The 19,487-nt window shown below is 42.3% G+C and overlaps 1 protein-coding gene across 1 annotated transcript in view; it reads right to left on the bottom strand.

Annotated features, from left to right (window-relative positions):
- Nucleotides 1-19,229, bottom strand: part of aadat (aminoadipate aminotransferase) — an 88,914-nt gene extending 69,685 nt beyond the window's left edge. Inside the window, exons 1-4 of the mRNA XM_043703414.2 lie at nt 19,211-19,229; nt 18,734-18,832; nt 17,038-17,109; nt 7,539-7,707 (exon numbers count right to left, since the gene is read on the bottom strand). Coding sequence (XP_043559349.2) covers nt 7,539-7,707; nt 17,038-17,104 — 236 coding nt within the window. The 5' untranslated portion in view covers nt 17,105-17,109; nt 18,734-18,832; nt 19,211-19,229. The remainder of the gene's footprint in view (nt 1-7,538; nt 7,708-17,037; nt 17,110-18,733; nt 18,833-19,210) is intronic.
- Nucleotides 19,230-19,487: the final 258 nt, after the last annotated feature.

Raw genomic sequence — 19,487 nt, 5'->3', positions numbered from 1 at the left:
TTCCAACGCCCCTCCCCCAAGTCCTTCCTCCCTACCTTTTATCTTAGCCTGAATGGCACACTCTCCTCATTCCTGAAGAAGGGCTCATGCCCGAGATGTCGATTCTCCTGCTCCTTGGATGCTGCCTGACTTGCTGCACTTTTCCAGCAACACATTTTCAGCTCTGATCTCCAGCATCTGCAGTCCTCACTTTCTCCTTTCGAAGTACATGTACATGCTGTCTCTCAGGATTCCCTCCAACAACTTGCCCACCACCGATGTCAGACTCACTGGCTTGTCCCTACCACCCTTCTTAAACAGTGGCACCACGTTAGCCAACCTCCAGTCCACGGTACCTCACCAATGACTATCGATGATACAAATATCTCAGCAAGAGGCCCAGCAATTAGTTCTCTAGCTTCCCACAGAGTTCCAGGGTACACAGTTAATGATTCTGGAATTCAAAAGCTTTTCTAACGATGACTATTGTTGTAAAAGCGCATCTCGTTCACTAATGTCCTATAGAATTGGAAATCTGCCATCTTTACCTGGGAGTCCTGACACACAGCAATGTAGTTAACTCTTATTTTCCCTCTGAATTGGCTGAAGGGTTGCACCTGAAACATCGACTTCTCCACCTCCTGATGCTGCCTAGCTTACTGTGTTCTCCCAGAATCCTGCTTGACTACCTCTGAATTGACCTAAGCAACTTCTCAGTTCAATGCAAATAGGGACAGCCAACATATGCATCTTGTCAGAAACGGATATGTTCCATGAATGAATAAACAAAAAAAAAACTATAAGTGTTTAGCACTGGAGGATATGGTATAAAATGAGATATTTCATGAGGGGAAGACTCCTTGCTCCCAATAAGGGATTGAAGTGGAGTGTAAATTTATCCAACAAATGGAATTGTCATAGATCAAAATCTGGGACTGATGGCTTTTAACTAAAAAAATAATTCGAGGATAGGAGGCAGAGAGGAGACCAGACACCGTGCTGTGGTCCTGAAGAATTCAGATGGGCTGAATGGCTTCTTAGAGATTCAACAGCAATGATGATGAGGAACAGCAACCCTTCCTAAATTTCAGGCAGACACCGCACAGGAGAGACCCTTCAGCCCATTTGGCTCGGGCTTGCAGGGAGAAGCTGCATCACTCGAGTTACAAGTGAATATCTATGAACTGCTGACCTATCACCAGTTAAAATTCTAACCCCTGATAAAACTCCACACATTCCATACATGTGCGTACACACACACTCATGCATACACACACACTCACTCATATATACACAGTTAGACGCGCACACACACACACACAGAAAGACACAAAAAACATTGGTGTTCTGAATGGAACGCAAAAACTGGGAAGTTCGCTGGTCCCTGCCCACAGAGTTTACTGAGAGGTCCTTTTTGCTGTTGCACTGGGTCTGGTGTTTCTGCTGGACCAACTGTAGTCACCATTGTGCAACTGCTGTGACCACAGATTCACCAGGTACTTACACCTGTATAGTGATAAGACATCAGTCTGAAGCCTGAAACTTTGCGTGCATAATGCTGAAAGGTGGATCATTCATGTTTTCTTTAATATTATTCCTTTTAGAATTTTAAACTAGCAACATTGGGATTTGGTTTGAATGGGTTTAATGATTAATTTGTAATGGTTTCTGGAGCCATCTGATTTAGCAACAGCATGAAAAAGACAGTTTTTGGTGGCTAATCAGAATTTGTTTAATTAGGACACATTTTTGGAGCAAACTGAGTGGTGCAGTATAAAGTTAGAAGAATCTTGAATTATTATTTTTTGTCTTAAGGGAAATACCTATTGTTTCAAAAGTCTTTGAATGGGCTTTACTGAAGTCTTACAGAGGTCTTTTTGGAAGTTTGGTCAGTAAAATAGTTTCTTTTGAGGAAGTTAGATAGTTGAAAACTGTTAAGAAATCAGTTATTTCAATGTAAGGAGCTTAGTTTGAAAGTTCCAAACAAGAAGTGTTTGGTCAAGACCCTGGAAGTATTAATTTAAACTGAGATAGTCCAAACTCAGTTGTGTGAATACTCAAGGAAGAGGGTATCACTCTTTCAAGACTGGGAATTGAAAGAAATAGTTACGTTCAGATGTTCTTTGATTTTGTAAAAATATAGCGATTCTTGTTAACCCCGAGTGCTGGTGATCTGACCTTTACTTGAATATTTCTATCACCTAGGTTTTTCAATTTAAGTCTTCATGAAGAAACATGAATTCTCCATTTCCAATTTCCTAAATGCCCTAAATGTTGAAAGACATTCATCTGTTTTCTTCCTTTTGCTTGCATATTTACAGTTGCAGTAGTCTTGAGTATTTCCATATTATAAAGATTCTGCAGCTGCGCCACTTTACCTTTAGGTGTACCAGGTGACCATTTTAAGATGGCAACTACAGAGTTTCCTTGTTTTAGGTGGACCTTTGAGTAGTCATGACAGTGTCTTTTGAGCCGACACAATGAACAGACTCATCCATTGCACAAGCAGCACAGTGGCACAGTGGCTAGCACTGCTGCCTCACAACATCAGGGACTTGGGTTCAATTCCCACCGAGGGTGACTGTTTTTGTGGAGTTTGCATGCTCTCCCTGTGTCTGAATGGGGTTCCCCTGGGTGTTCCAGTTTCCTCCCACAGTCCAATGATGAGTAGGTTATATGAACTAGCCATGTTAAATTGCTCATAGTGCTCAGGGGTGTGTAGGTTAGGTGCATTAGGCAGTGGGAATGTACAGCTATAGGGCAGGGGAATGGGTCTGGGTGGGATATTCTTTGGAGGGTCGGTGTTGACTTGTTGGGCCAAATGGCCTGTTTTCACGCTGTAGCGATTCTATGATCCAAGGTCCCCATATTCCTATAGATTATTTTTCAGGGATTTTGTACCTTCAATTTGTATTGAACAACATTCTCGAGTGCCAGGTTATCACTTATCATTGTAACATTGACAAATGTTCAGAAGGTACTTAGATGATAACTCAGTTGCGAATAAATTTGTCTTCAATGCTCCATTCTTGCATCAACTGGCTAACCTGTGTAGGTTGCTAAGGACTGATTTGATGGAGTCCCCTGGTCTTCAGAATCTCTGATGGGATTGTTCTTGCTTAATTATGAGGCTCCAGTTTGGGCCGAAGTATGCACTGGATGTTTTTAGGGATAACTTCAAATTTTTCCGAGGTCTCTTTGGGAGATGCTACCTGAAAGGCAGCTCTGATGCACACAGAAACTAATCCAGTGCTTCCATCCTCGGGTGTGCCAGTATACAGGAAAATAGCAGCATAATAGTAGTGTTACTGGGCTAATGATTCAGAACCCCAGGCTGAAGTTCTGGGTTCAAATCCTATCTGTGGCAATTGGTGAATTTTGAATCCATTTCAAAAAGCACTCAAATTAAATGATGACTGTGAATTAGATGCCATAAAAACCCAGCTGGTTTACTAATACCCTTTAGGGAAGGTAATATGCAATCCTCACCTGGTCATAAAATGTGACGCCAATAGCAATGCAGTTGACTCAATTAGGGATGGACTTAAAATGCTGGCCCAGCCATGACATCCACATCCCATGAAGGCAAAGTTTTAAAATGATCTTGATGTTGTTGGGTACCACTGGAATTACCTTTTCCATTATTCCCAGAGATGACCTCTCCCCAAGCTATTGAGATTCTCAAATGGGGTTGTGGAACAGGCAGTGACTGTTCAAATGATATCATCAATGCTCCAGGCTTTTAGGCTAATTCAACAGTTGATTTGATTACGTTTACTGGCATCAGCTTTTTGAAACAATACAAACTACACATGAACTCTAAGCCTTTGGACACATAAGACTATAAGACTAGAGCAAAAAATAGGCCATTCAGTCCTATTTTTACTTCTCCACCAATCATCATTTGACCATGGCTGATCAAAGCCACTCTCTTGACTTTCCCCCATAATGCTTGATTCCCTTACTGATTAATCATCTGTCTACCTTGAAGATACTTAACGTACCAGCCTTGATAGCCCTCCGTGGTAAAGAATTTTACAGACTCACTGCTTCAGAACTTCATTGGAGACAATAAGGCAGGGCAGGTGACTGAGGTGTCAGTGGGGGAGCACGTTGGGGCCAACGACCATAATTGTATTAGATTTAAAATAATGATGGAAAAGGATAAACCAGATCTAAAACTTGAAGTTCTAAATTGGAGAAAAGCCAATTTTGATGGTATTAGGCAAGAACTTTCGAAAGCTGATTGGGGGCAGATGTTGGCAGGTAAAGGGACGGCTGGAAAATGGGAAGCCTTCAGAAATGAGATAATGAGAATCCAGAGAAAGTATATTCCTGTCAGGGTGAAAGGAAAGGCTGGTAGATATAGGGAATGCTGGATGACTAAAGTAATTGAGGGTTTGGTTAAGAAAAAGAAGGAAGCATATGTAAGGTATGATTTGGAGATGCCAGTGTTGGACTGGGGTGTACAAAGTTGAAAATCACATAACACCAGGTTGTAGTCCAACAGGTTTAATTGGAAGCACACTTGTGTGATTCTTAACTAAGGTATAGACAGGATAGATCGCGTGAATCCTTAGAAGAGACTAAAGAAAGTAGGAGTATACTTAAGAGGGAAATCAGGAGGACAAAAAGGGGACATGAGATAGCTTTGGCAAATAGAATTAAGGAGAATCCAAAGGGTTTTTACAAATATATTAAGGACAAAAGGGTAACTAGGGAGAGAATAGAGCCCCTCAAAGATCAGCAAGGCAGCCTATATGTAGAGCCGCAGAAAATGGGGGAGATACTAAATGAATATTTTGCATCAGTATTTACTGTGGAAAAGGATATGGAAGCTATAGACTGTAGGGAAATAGATGGTGACATTTTGCAAAATGTCCATATTACAGAGCAGGAAGTGCTGATGTCTTGAAACGCATAAAAGTGGATAAATCCCCAGGACCTGATCAGGTGTACCCGAGAACTCTATGGGAAGCTAGAGAAGTGATTGCTGGGCCTCTTGCTGATATATTTGTATCATCGATAGTCACAGTTGAGGTGCCGGAAGACTGGAGGTTGGCTAACGTGGTGCCACTGTTTAAGAAGGGCGGTAAAGACAAGCCAGGGAACTATAGGCCAGTAAGCCTGACGTCAATGGTGGGCAAGTTGGAGGAACTCCTGAGGGACAGGATGTACATGTATTTGGAAAGGCAAGGACTGATCAGGGATAGTCAACATGGCTTTGCACGTGGGAAATCATGCCTCACAAACTTGATTGAGTTTTTTGAGGAAGTAACAAAGAGGATTGATGAGGGCAGAGCAGTAGATGTGATCTGTATGGACTTCAGTAAGGCGTTCGACAAGGTTCCCTATGGGAGACTGATTAACAAGGTTAGATCTCATGGAATACAGGGAGAACTAGCCATTTGGATACAGAACTGGCTCAAAGGTAGAAGACAGAGGGTGGTAGTGGAGGGTTGTTTTTCAAACTGGAGGCCTGTGACCAGTGGAGTGCCACAAAGATCGGTGCTGGGTCCTCTACTTTTTGTCATTTACATAAATGATTTGGATGCGAGCATAGGAGGTACAGTTAGTAAGTTTGCAGATGACACCAAATTTGGAGGTGTAATGGACAGTGAAGAGGGTTACCTCAGATTACAACAGGATCTAGACCAGATGGGCCAATGGGCTGAGAAGTGGCAGATGGAGTTTAATTCAGATAAATGCGAGATGCTGCATTTTGGGAGAGCAAATCTTAGCAGGACTTATACACTTAATGGTAAGGTCCTAGGGAGTGTTGCTGAACAAAGACCTTGGAGTGCAGGTTCATAGCTCCTTGAAAGTGGAGTCACAGGAAGATCTGATAGTGAAGAAGGCGTTTGGTATGCTTTCCTTTATTGGTCAGAGTATTGAGTACAGGAGTTGAGAGGTCATGTTGCAGCTGTATAGGACATTGGTTAGGCCACTGTTGGAATATTGCGTGCAATTCTGGTCTCCTTTCTATCGGAAAGATGTTGTGAAACGTGAAAGGGTTCAGAAAAGATTGACAAGGATGTTGCCAGGGTTGGAGGATCTGAGCTATAGGGAGAGGCTGAACAGGCTGGGGCTGTTTTCCCTGGAGTATCGGAGGCTGAGGGGTGACTTTATAGAGGTTTACAAAATTATGAGGGGCATGGATTGGGTAAATAGGCAAAGTCTTTTCCCTGGGGTCAGGGAGTGCAGAATTAGAGGACATAGGTTTAGGGTGAGAGGGGAAAGATATAAAAGAGACTTAAGGGGCAACCTTTTCACGCAGAAGTGGTACGTGTATAGAATAAGGAAGTGGTGAAGGCTGGTACAATTGCAACATTTAAGAGGCATTTGGATGGGTATATGAATAGGAAGGGTTTGGAGGGATATGGTCCGGGTGCTGGCAGGTGGGACTAGGTTGGGTTGGGATATCTGGTGGGCATGGATGAGTTGGACTGAAGGGTCTGTTTCCATGCTGTACATCTCTACGACTCTAAGACTCATTGATGATGTTATCCAGTATGGTGACAACACGTCTGAAAACAAACCTTCCAGCAAGTGAGCTTACTTACCGACTTATCATCAACCTGAGCTACAAATCTTCTCAGAGATTCATTATCCTCTGAAAGAAGAAATTTCTCCTCATCGTTTTCTTAAATATGCCGCCCCCTTATTCTGAGATTATGTCCTTTGGTCCTAGACGGTTCAATGTGGAGAAACAATCTTTCCACATGTACCCCGTCAAGTCCCCTAAGAACTTTATGTAATTCAATAAGGTCACCTCTCAGTCTTCTGAACTGTTGTAACTACAAGGCCAAACTACTCAACTTCAACTCATAAGATAGTCTCCCCAGAACCTGGTATCAGCCTGAAGAATCTTTTCTGGATTGTCTCCAACTGCACTATACCCTTCCTTAGGTAAGGGGCCCAAACTATTCACTGTATTCCATCCGCGGTCTGATATGTGCCTTATATAGTTTTAGCAAGACCTCTTTACTTTTATACTTTATTCCCTTTTAAATAAGTACGCATTTGCATTTTACATTATGCCGAAAATTGATGGTAGCTTTTCGTAATTCATAGATAAGTATTCCAACTCACTCAGTTCCATCGCTTTCTGCAGTCATTCTCCATTCAAACAATATTCTGCTCTTCCATCCAAAGTGACTAACCTCACATTTTTTTCACATTATATTCCATCTACCCACACTTACTCAGCCAATAGCCCTCTGCATGTTCTTTTTTTTGTCATCTGCAAAAGTGCATTCACTTGCCTCATCCAAGATATCTTGTAAACAATTGTGGCCCCAGCACTGACCCCTGTGGCATCGAGGCAGAGCAATTTGGTTGCTGTCGGTGTTAAAGTCGAAAAGTGTAGCGCTGGAAAAGCACAGCCGGTCAGGCAGCATCTGAGGAGCAGAGAGTCGATGTTTTGAGCATAAGCCCATCATCAAGAGTGTGCTGCCTGATCTGCTGTGCTTTTCCAGCGTCACACTTTTCGACTCTGCCTCTCAAGCATCCTCACTTTCTCCTAGTTGCTGTTGATGTTCAGCATAGTTTTACATTACCCTGCTGAATTGGAATACTGCAGTGCCCTCTTCATTGTTTCCGGACTGAAGTTTATTTTCAGACCGTCCTGGATGGTAAAACTGGCAGATTCAAAGGGAAACAGTCTGGGGTTCGGCATTCCTCCAGCCAATGAGATCATGGTTGGTGGGCTCCTGTTTAACAGTTCAGCTGAAAACAAGTAAAAAAAAAATTTTGGTCATAAACGTCATAGGACCTAATGTTTAGGTCATAAAATTATTAAGAGTAACTTTCATTTGCAGTAGTAACCTCCCCCTGGGAAAAAAAACACAGGAATGCAATTTTGTGAATGAGGCATGGGAGAGAGTCATAGAGATGCACAGCATGGAAACAGACCCTTCGGTCCATCTCATCTATGCTGGCCAGATATCCTAACCTAATCTAGTCCCATTTGCCAGCACTAGGCCCACATCCATCTAAATCCTTCCTATTCATATACCCATCCAGATGCCTTTTAAATGTTGTAATTGTACCAGTCTCCAACAATTTCTTTGGCAGCTCATTCTGTACACCCCCCCCCCCCCCGGGGGGGAAAAATTACCCCTCAGGTCCTATTATATCTTTCCCCTCTCACACTAAAACTATGCCCTCTAATTCTGGAATCCCCCACCTCAGGGAAAAGACCTTGTCTATTTATCTCATCCATGCCCCTCATGATCTTATAGATCACTGTAAGATCACCCCGCAGCCTCTGACACTCCAGGGAAAACAGCCCCAGCCTGTTCAGCCTCTCCCTGTAGCTCAAATCCTCCAATCCTGGCAACATCCTTTTAAATCTTTCCTAACCCTTTCAAGTTTTGCAACATCCTTCCATTAGGAAGGAGACCAGAATTGCACGCAATATTCCAACAGTGGCCTAACCAATGTCTTGTACAGCTGCAACATGACCTTCCAAAGTTTATACTCGACTCTCTGACCAATAAAGGCAAAGTATACCAAACGCCTTCTTCACTATCTTATCTACCTGGGACTCTACTTTCAAGGAGCTATGAACCTGCACTCCAAGGTATCTTTGTTTAGCAACACTCCCTAGGACCTTACCATCAAGTGTATTAGTCCTTCTAAGATTTGCTTTCCCAAAATGCAGCACCTCACATTTATCTGAATTAAACACCATCTGCCACTCCTCAGCCCATTGACCCATCTGATCAAGATCCCATTGTAACCTTTTTCGCTGTCAACCACATCTCCAGTTTTGGTGTCATCTGCAAACTTACTAACTATATCTCCGATGTTCACATCCAAATCATTTATATAAATGACAAAAAGTCGTGGACCCAACACCCAAAGTAGAGGACCCAGCACCGATCCTTGTGGCACTCTACAGGTCACAAACCTCCAGTGGGAAAAACAACCCTTGAGCCAGTTCTGTATTTAAATGGCTAGTTCTCCCTGTATTCCATGAGATCTAACCTTGCTAATCCAGTACTGGATAGAGCTAACAACAGGAATTCTGTGTTCAGTTCTGGTCTCCCTCCTCCAGGAAAGATGTTGTTAAACTTGAAAGCGTGCATAAAATATTTATAAGGATGTTGCTGGGGCTGGAGGGTTTGAGCTATTAGGGAGATGCTGAGTAGTCTGGGGCTATTTTCCCTGGAGCATCGGAGGCTGAGGAGTGACCTTATAGAGATTTATAAAATCATGAAGGCAGCTTCATGAATAGCCAAGGTTTTAACAAGACAGCAAAGGTTGAAGGTGAGCAGGAAAAGATTTAAAAGGGTCCTCAGGTGCACCGTTTTCACACAGAGGACGGAGTGTGTGTGAAGTGACTGCCAGAGGAAGTGGTGGAGGCTGGTACAATTACATTTAAAAGTCATCTGGATGAGACCATGAATACAACAGCTTAATGGGATATGGGCTACATGTTGGCAAACGAGACTAGATTAATTTAGAATAACTGATCTGCATGGACAAGTTGGACCACGTAGTCTGTTTCCGTGCTGTTTGACTCTATGACTAATTGCAGAGAGAGAGAGAGAGAGAGAGAGAGAATCAGGCAGATATGAGAGTGAGTGCAGAGATAATATAATTGATTGTGTGTGTGAAGAAATAGTGCAGGATGGAGGGGTTTAGATTTCTGGGGCAGGTTGAACTTACACAGGGAGGACACACAGCTTAACAGAACTGAGACTAACATCATCACAGGGAGATTTGCTTAGATTGGAAAATGAACAAAGATGGTTAGGGAAGTAAAAAATGTAGTAAATAAAAGTGGCAGGATGCAGAAACAAATGCTAACATCAGTTAGGGTCAAAAGACTGAATAATGTTAAAAATTGTTATGAAGATGTGGGTATACCTTTAAGAGAGTTAAAAGCAGCAGAACTACCAGACCCAGAACCAAATGTACTCAGAAATGGTAACAATGTAACCCTGGGTCAAGCCACTTGATTAGTTTGTTGCTTGGAGACAAAAACAAAATTGAATCCGGCCAATCAGTTTAAAGTATACTCGAAACATATCAAACTCCAATCAAGATCGAATTGAGCATATTGACAATCTTAAAAGCCAATGACACAATCCGATGCTCTGGAGTATAAGACCCGGGAATATTGAACAGTTGAGGAGGGATCTGCCACATCCTAGCATGTAAGAGACTGCCTGAACAAATATTTTTCTTAAAAGTCCCTTTTCGATCAGTAACCTGGAGCACAGACATTCCTAACAAGCGGAAAAGAAGACACATAAAAATCTAAAGACGAGAACCTACAGCTGTCTGGTTTTGACATAAAAAGTGTGGTTTTGTTCATTTTAGATGGGAGTTTTATCGGACTAGTATTACAGAAGGGAAGCTAAAAGATATGTTAGAGAAAGAAATTGTAAATAGCAGTTAGTTAATTATTCTCTGCTATACTTTCAGAAATAAAGTTGTTAACTTTTACTTTAAATAGTTCTTGGCCACTCGATTTTTATAGATTACTGCACGGGATAAATCTTCTCTGTGTTGCTGGTTTTAAATTAAGCAGGAGGGTTTACCCTGTGTCGTAACAGTCTGGGGGCTCGGATCCGTGATCTGAACTGGTTTAAACAGTTTGAATAGATTTGGTAGTACAAAAAAATCACAGCAGATTTAAACCTAAACAGATTTAGGTTAGTGTCCCAAGTAGGCGAAACAATTTGTTTAATTTCGGTGACTTGTAGTTGATTAAATTAAAAGTGAGAGATATGGCTCTTAGAATTGCTAAAGAGGTTCTGGGATTTGAAGATGATTCTCAAATTTGCCAAGAAAGGTTAGAAGGAAAGAAAAAGGCTACACTTTTAGAATCAGCAAAGATGTTAGATTTGGGTTTAACCAGGGACAAAAGTAAAGCTGAAATTACTCAAATACTTAGGTGTGTCAGAGAAACAGACAAGTGCAGTAGAGGTAGAAAAACATAGATTACAATTGAGGAGAATGAGGATGGGATTGAAATGCCAGTTGGTTACTTTTCGAAGAGGGTCAACATTCACCACAGGAAATAATCCACAATCGAAAAGGAACTATTGAGTTTGGTACTGGCCTTACAGCATTTTAATGTGAATGTCACAAACAATGTGTCGGAGATGATTGTGTACACTGACCACAATCCGCTTACATTCTTAGAATGTTTTAAAGATAAGACTATTTCGTTGGAGTAAAAGTGTTTAGTTAATTATTGTCTGTTATGCCTTAAGAAATAAAGTTGTTAACCTTTACTTTAAATAGTTCTTGGCCACTCGATGTTTACAGATTACTACACGGGATAGATCTTCTCTGTGTTGCTGGTGTGAAATTAAGCGGGATGGTTTACCCCATGTCGTAACAAAATGCAGAGCTAAAGTTACCACCTGAATGCATTTGGCATTGCAACAAAGCAGGTGACAGTTTGCTTAAATGTAAATAAATGGGAATGTTTTTGCTGTCATACCAATAATGCGACTGATATTTAACATTTTCTTATTCATTTGTGGGCCATTTATTGTCTCTTTGGCCTTGAGAAGATAGTAGTGAGCTGTCTTCTTGAATCGCTGCAGTCTACCTGCTGCAGGGGGATCCACAGTGATGCTCGGGAGAGAATTCCAGGATTCTGACCCAGCGACAGCGAAGGAACAGCAATAATGGAGATTTAGGAAGAACAGGCAAAAAGGAAAAAAAAAGAGTTGGGCAACGTGTTAATAAGGGGATGGGATCGGTAGTGAGAGAGGGCGTTAAATCGGAAGTACAAATTGTAGAAATTGTTTGAGTGGAGCTGAGAAACAGCAAAGGGCAGCAATACTATAAGACACGTGCAAGAAACCTGTTAGACCTCAGCTGGGCAACTGTGTAGTTGTGGGTGCCACATTAGAAATAAAAATGTAAATCACACTGGAGAGAATACAGAAGTGATTTACTCAAATGGTTCCAGGAATGAGAAACTTCAGCTATGAGGGTAGATTGAAAATGCTATGACTGCCCTCCTTGGAAGATTTGATAGATGTTTTCAAAATCATGAGCAGGCTGGATAAATTAGGTAGGGAATGTGGAGGTTGACCCCATACTGAGAATTAAAATCAAAATACGCAAAGAGTACCACACATAATAATCTGTAGAGTGTGAAAAGTGGTGTAACTTGCTTTCCAGAAACTTCTAGTGGTTAAATAAAATAAATCCCTGATATTCATTTCAAAATCAACAAGTAGAAATTTATTTATCTAACTCTAACAGTGAACAAATCAACCAAACTATTAATGACAGAATAATTCCCTTCTAACTACTATTCCTGAATAAAGCAAAAATTTAATGGTATGCTGTTCCAATAAATACAAGTCCCACTCATATTTTTTTAAAAAAATCAGTCTCTGAAATTACAGTCAGGTTACATGTCTTCTGGAATGTTCTGTGCCTTCTCTGTTGACTCTTCAGTCAGGAATGTCTTCTTTGTCAATTTTCTGTCAGGAATGTTAACTAGTTGTGCCTTTGGTATCACTGTTATTTAGATGATGCTTTCTCTAAGACTAAGAGGTGGCTGTGAATTACAGTGATTCTCTCTCGAAAGCTGAGGGCCATTAACTCTGAGGTCTTTGTCCAACTATCACTTTCTTTTTATAACCGTGATGACATATCAATATATCTACAGTAGGATTGGTCCTACGTTGTCAAAACCAACAGACTTAAATTTAATAGCTCTTTGGTATCCAAGTACCTGGTTCAAATTGACAGGCTAAATTCAAAAGCCTATTGTCTTGTTATAAAAAATAACTGCTGCTGGGTCTGATAACTGTACGGCCTTTCAATACAAATGTTTCAGTTCTGACTCTGTGTACTTACAAACTTTCAAGCCTTTGCTCACAGACATCCATTTTAAATGTCTAAGCCCAGAAAAAGCACACGATCTTTTAAAGGGACCACACAATGCTTCCCCCCCAGCATTTAGCAAATGTCAAATTCTAACTTCCTGCCTCCCAATCCACAAGGATTCTTCCCAAAGTCACAACAGGAGAAGCTGTTCCCGCTCATAAAAGGAATGAAAACGAGAGGGCGCTTATCTAAAGTGATGTGCAAGCGAAGCAAGGGTGATGTCAGAAAAAAAACATTTTACACACAGTAAGTAGTTAGGGCACAGAATGCACTGCCTGGAATTGTGGTGGATGGAGGTTCAGTTGAGGCATTCAAGCGAGCAACAGATGACTATTTGGATAGAAACGGTATTCAAGTGTATGGGGAGAATGTAGGGGATTTATGGGTTAGGTAACGCTTTGGATTTGGTCACCAAATGTAAAGTTTCCAAGCTTATGGATGACAAAAACCAGGCAGGAATGCTTTCGAGAAGGGTGCCAAAAGACTTCAAGGCTGGGGTCAAATAATATTTTCTCAAGGACTCCTTTTAAAATTTCTGGTTTGTGTAGATTTTTTTTGGTTTTCAGGGATTCCTTTTTCATTCTCATCAATATGTTTATTAGGTGATGCAGTCATGTGATAATATTACTGACTGTATTTGTGTTGATGTGTGGGGGATTTGAACACATGCAGAAACAGAATTAGCAGAATTAATCAATATCTTCAATAATAATTACCACTTTGTTAAAATGAAAACCACAAGCCATCACATCTTCCACATATCTGTTACGACACGGGCAGAAAGCCAGATTGAATCCACCTCATGGAATCCTTACAATGTGGAAGTGGGCCATTCGGCCCATTGAGTCCATGCTGCCCCTCTGAAGAGCATCCCACCTACATGCACCCCTACCTTATCCAGGACTGTCCAAAATGAAGGTGTTAGCACAAAGTTGCATCTGGTGACCAGGTTTGGTGGGGCAGTGCCCAGAGAGCCAACAGGGTAAAAAATTATTACCAGCTGCTCCCCCATATCCATGAGAAGGGCTGGGTGAACCTTGGACTTGGTTGCATATCGTCTATGTACGTAGATCCCTCAAAGTTGCCACCCAGGTCGATAGGGCTGTTAAGAAGGCATATGGTCTGTTAGCTTTCACTAGTAGAAGGATCGAGTTTCGGAACCATGAGGTCATGCTGTAACTGTACAAAACTCTGGTGTGGCCGCACTTGGAATATTGTGTGCAGTTCTGGTCACCGCATTATAGGAAGGATGTGGAAGCTTTGGAAAGGGTTCAGAGGAGATTTACTAGGATGCTGCCTGTAATGCAGGGAAGGTCTTACGAGGAAAGTGTGAGGTACTTGAGGATGTTTTTGTTAGAAGTAAATAGTGCGGTGAAGAAGGCATATGGCGTACTGGCTTTTATTGGTAGAGGAATTGAGTTCCGGAGTACTGAGGTCATGTTGCAGTTGTATAAGACTCTGGTGCGGCCACATCTGGAGTACTGTGTGCAGTTTTGGTCGCCATACTATAGGAAGGATGTGGAGGCACTGGAACGGGTGCAGAGGAGGTTTACCAGGATGTTGCCTGGTATGGTAGAAAGATCGTATGAGGAAAGGCTGAGGCACTTGGGGTTGTTTTCATTGGAGAAAAGAAGGTTTAGGGGTGACTTGATAGAGGTGTATAAGATGATTAGGGGTTTAGATAGGGTCGACAGTGAGAATCTTTTTCCTCGTATGGAGTCAGCTATTACAAGGGGGCATGGCTTTAAATTAAGGGGGGGGGGTAGGTATAGGACAGATGTTAGGGGTAGGTTCTTTACTCAGCGAGTCGTGAGTTCATGGAATGCCCTGCCAGTAGCAGTGGTGGACTCTCCCTCATTATGGGCATTTAAGCGGGCATTGGATAGGCATATGGAGGATAGTGGGCTAGTGTAGGTTAGGTGGGCTTGGATCGGCGCAACATCGAGGGCCGAAGGGCCTGTACTGCGCTGTATTCTTCTATGTTCTAAGAAGGTTGACAGCTGACTTAATTGAGGCACATAAGATAATCAGAGGGTTAGATAGGGTGGACAGTGCGAGCCTTTTTCCTTGGATGGTGATGGCTAGCACGAGGGGACATAGCTTTAAATTGAGGGGTGATTGATATAGGACAGATGTCAGAGGCAGTTTCTTTACTCAGAGAGTAGTACAGATGTCAGAGGCAGTTTCTTTACTCAGAGAGTAGTAGGGGCATGGAACGCACTGCCTGCAACAGGAGTAGCAGACCTAACTTTAGGGGCATTGAAGTGGTCATTGGATAGGCATATGGACAGAATGGAACTGTGTACATTAGATGGACTTTGGATTGGTTTCACAGAGCAGCACAACATTAAGGGCCAAAGGGCCTGTACTGCGTTGTAATGTTATATGTTCTATGACTATGCAGGTCCTTTCATGTGCTCAGTGTTTCTAGTTATTGTAGACACCCACTCAAAGTGGTTGGACACGAGTAGAGTTGAGTTGTGAAACACTGGAAGGATGATAGAGAAACTGCAAAATCTTTTGCAACACATGGAGTGTTGTTCACAGATAACAATGGGTGTTTACAAGATACATTAATGACTGCGATGATGGGTGTGAATGTACTGTTGTCAATTTGGCAGATCTCACAAACATAAGTTGGGAGGCAAAAACGAAGGATGACTCAGAGATTACAGAGATTACAGAGGGATATAGGTTGGTTAAAACACGGCAAAACTCGACAGACAGAATGTAATTCCTGATGAAGGGCTTTGGCCCGAAACATTGATTTTCCTGCTCCTCGGACACTGCCTGACCTGCTGTGCTTTTCCAGCACCACTCTAATCTAAACTCCGCGTTCCAGCATCTGCAGTCCTCACCTTTGCCTAGATAGAATGTAATGTTGGAAAATGTGGCACTTGGCAGTTTTGAACTTGACAGGAAGATTAGAAGAACTGAATATTATTTAAAGGTGGAAACATTTCTGAAAGCTGTGGTACAGAGAGATTTGGGGATCCTAGTGCACGAATTATAAAATGCTACAATCCAAATTCAGAGGGAAGGCAAGTAAGAAAGGCAATTGCTAATAATATACAAAATACTAGCCAGACTTCAGCTGGAATACTGCAAACAGTTTCTGTCCCTTATCTAAAGATAGCTACGCTGCATTCGAGGGAACCCACATTTAGCTTCACGGGGTTGATCCTGGATATGAGGAGGGGTTCAGTAGGTTGTGGCTGTACTCAATGGAGTTTAGAAGAATGAGAGAAGTCCTTATCGAAACCTGTAAGCTTCTTAGGGGACGTTACAGGGTAGATACTGTTTCTTCTTGTGGGACAGTTTAGGACAGAAGGCATAATCTTAGATTAAGAAGTCACCCATTTAAAACAGAGATAAGGTGGATTTTTTTTCTCTCATGACAGTGACAAATCTGTGGAATTCTTGACAGCAGAGTTCTGTTGCGGCTGGGTCATTAAGACCATCCAAGGCTGAGGTAGGAAGATTTCAAATCATTAAAGGAATTAAGGGGTATAGGGATAAAGCTGGAAGGTAGAGTTGAGGACAATCAGATCTGGCTCAGCCAAGCTGTCACTGAATGGTGGAGGAGACGTGATGAGTCGAATGGCCTTCAAGTCACTCAAATTCCCTACAGTGTGGAAGCATGCCATTCGGCCCATTGAGTCACAGCGACCCTCTGAAGAGAGTCCCACACAGACCCATCCCTATCTCAGTAACCCCACATTTCCCAGGGGTAATCCACCGAGCCTATACATCCCCTGGATACTATGGGCAACTTAGCGTGGCCAATCCACCTAACCTGCATATCTTTGGAAAATGGGAGGAAACCCACAGGGAAAATATGCAAGCTGCACACAGACAGTCACTCTATGGTGGAATTGAACCTAGGTCCCTGGCACTGTGAGGCAGCAATGCTAACCACTGAGCCACCAACATAAACAAAAATGAATTCAAGCAATTGACTTTACAAAGTCTTATTGGGACTTTACTCATAAGTAATTTTCCTATAAATCTTTACCCACATTGGTGTACAATAACGGGTTTTGTACAAACCTATAGCCTCTTCACTAGATTCTCTCATTAATCACACAAGGACCACAATATGGGCAGGACAGGTGATTAAATCTCTCTAGGTTTTGATTTAAAATAATTCAATATTAGCAATGACAGATTTGTGTCTCTACTTACTCAGCTCTCTAATCGGTGAAGCTTTTCGAGCTGCACTTACTGCATTGATATATCGGAAGTAGTTCATGGTGCCTGCAATTAAAAAAATATGTTTCAAATATAGGAATCAATAACAAGACGACTTTATGATCTGGTGGACATTGTATACATCTGATGAAGGATCACTGCGCGCGAAAGATTATCTCTGTTTTTCTCTCCAGAAATGCTGCCAGACTAGTTTCTCCAGCAATTTCAGTTTCCTTTGTTTCAGATCTCCAGTGTCACCAGCTCTTTGTCCTTGCATTGTTGTATACCTGTGCCACTCTCACTTCATGAACATTGCCTCGATTTGTAAATCTGAAATGCTGCAGACAAAATATTCCATCTCTGAATACCATGCACTGCACTATCCAATATGCAGTGTTATAAAGAACCTTGAAGCCTGATGAAAGTTCTTGAATTTGTCTTTGCCTTGACCAGTTTGTCTTGAACCCAAACTTATGGACATGGACCTAAAACTATACAACAAAAGAATTACTCTAGGGGCTTGCTGTGTATAAATTGGTTGCCACATTTCCCAAAGCTTATTTCATTTCTTTTGACATTCTGAATCAAGAAAGATATTGAAGAAATATTTTTTAATCATGAATGGAACAGGGTTGTCACTGGCATTTATTTTTTCTTTATTCATTCATGGGATGTGGTCATCACTGGCCAAGCCAGCATTTATTGCCCATCCCTAATTGCCCACAGGGAAGTTAAGAGTCAACTACATTGTTGTCGGTCTGGAGTCACATGTAGTCCAGACGAGGTAAGGATGGCAGTATTCCTTCTCTAAAGGAACATCAGTGAATCAGGTTGGTTTTCCCAACAATCGACAATTAATTCATGGTCATCATTTGACTCTTAATTCCAGAGATTTAAAACAAAATTAATTCAAATTCCATTGTCTGCCAGGGCAGGCTTTGAACCGAGGTCCGCAGAACATTATCTGGGTTTCTGGATTAACAGTGCAGTGATAATACCACAACACCATTACCTCCCCCCATCCACCCTGCATAGAGATTTATCCCATACAGAGATTTATTTTAATTGTCCAGGGGACAGATAAGAGTGGACCAAAATACAGAGTTACAGAGATCAGTTTCCTTCATTAGCCATCTAGATGGATTTTTAACAGTTTCATCGTCATCGTTACACACTTAAGTGCAGAACTTTATTAAATTCAAGTTTTTGCCATGGCAGGTTTCAAATCTGGGTCCCTAGAACATTACCTAGGTCTCTAGATTAAGAGACCAGTGATAATATCGCAAGGCCATCACCCCTGTTCAAATGCAAGTATTCCCTAATAATAAAAGGCATCACATCCTATCTGTTCAAACATCCCTTATTGGAGCAATTTCCACATTTTCACCGCTGTCTGAAAATGTTTTGATTGGAATTCCTTCTTCATTTACTTTCAAAATTAATCCCAGAGCTTCACTTTAAGACCACTTCATTCCACAAGATGCAGTTTAAGACTCACCTCGGGACTTGTACCTTACTTTTGTCCTCTGTTCTCAGCCCCTTGTTCCTTCAAACAAAATCACCCCACTTCAAAATTTTGAAGTTCACTGTTAAATTTGTCTCAAAAGGGCAGATCGCGACCACAACTTTAAACGGTTGTGGGGCATTTAAAAGTAAAGGGGTGAAAGAAGTGGTCAGCAGATGGTCTTACCTGGGGCCAGCAGTTTATTTTTGACAGTAGCAGGTGTCTGAATGAGCAACGAGCGAGCTGCGACACTTGAAATTCCTTTGATTTTGCTGACAAACGGATCTGGGAATTGCAATTGGAAATGTTGCGTAAGTAACAAGGGAGGGGAGCTAGTCTCTGAACCTCCAGCGAGAGACGTGCCTATTTGGGCAGTGAGGTGAATCCTCTCTCTCTCTCTCTCTCTCACTCCGCTGCTATATTTGCTGCAGCTGACATTTATTTTTGGCTGGTCCCCTCAGCTGTCAATCATCGCCGGCTGCTCAGATGTTCCCAGCGGCCGAAGGTTTCCAGACTGACCGGGCATTCGCCCTTGCAAGGGGACGCAAGGACCTCACCGCGTTGGGTTGCAATGCACTCGGGCTCACCACCCCCCCCCGACCCTCCGACCTCACCCCCGACCCTCCGACTTCACCCCCTTCCCCGGCTCCCTGAACCTCTTACCGGGTCCTGGCCGCTTCGCTGCTCGGGCGTGCAGCCTCCGCCACAATTGCGCCCCAAGCGGGTGTTTGTTGCCTTACAACCTGGGTTTGACGTGGTCGTGCCTGCCTTTTAAAAAAAATACAAAAATGTATTTGCGCTTGCATTGGCCAGGCACAGCTCTGGGGAAGGGTGCATCCAAAAGACTGTTCTTGGTGCTGAAGTGTTGCAGCACTGAAAACAAAGATTCATTTGTGGTCAGCATGTATTGCTCATCGCGAATCCCCCTGGAAGTCGTCAA

This window comes from Chiloscyllium plagiosum, unplaced genomic scaffold, assembly GCF_037043375.1.
Source record: "Chiloscyllium plagiosum isolate Xiang-an unplaced genomic scaffold, Cpla_swu_hap1 HiC_scaffold_2, whole genome shotgun sequence".
NCBI lineage: Eukaryota > Metazoa > Chordata > Chondrichthyes > Orectolobiformes > Hemiscylliidae > Chiloscyllium > Chiloscyllium plagiosum.
This window is presented reverse-complemented; position numbering and strand designations above follow the sequence as displayed.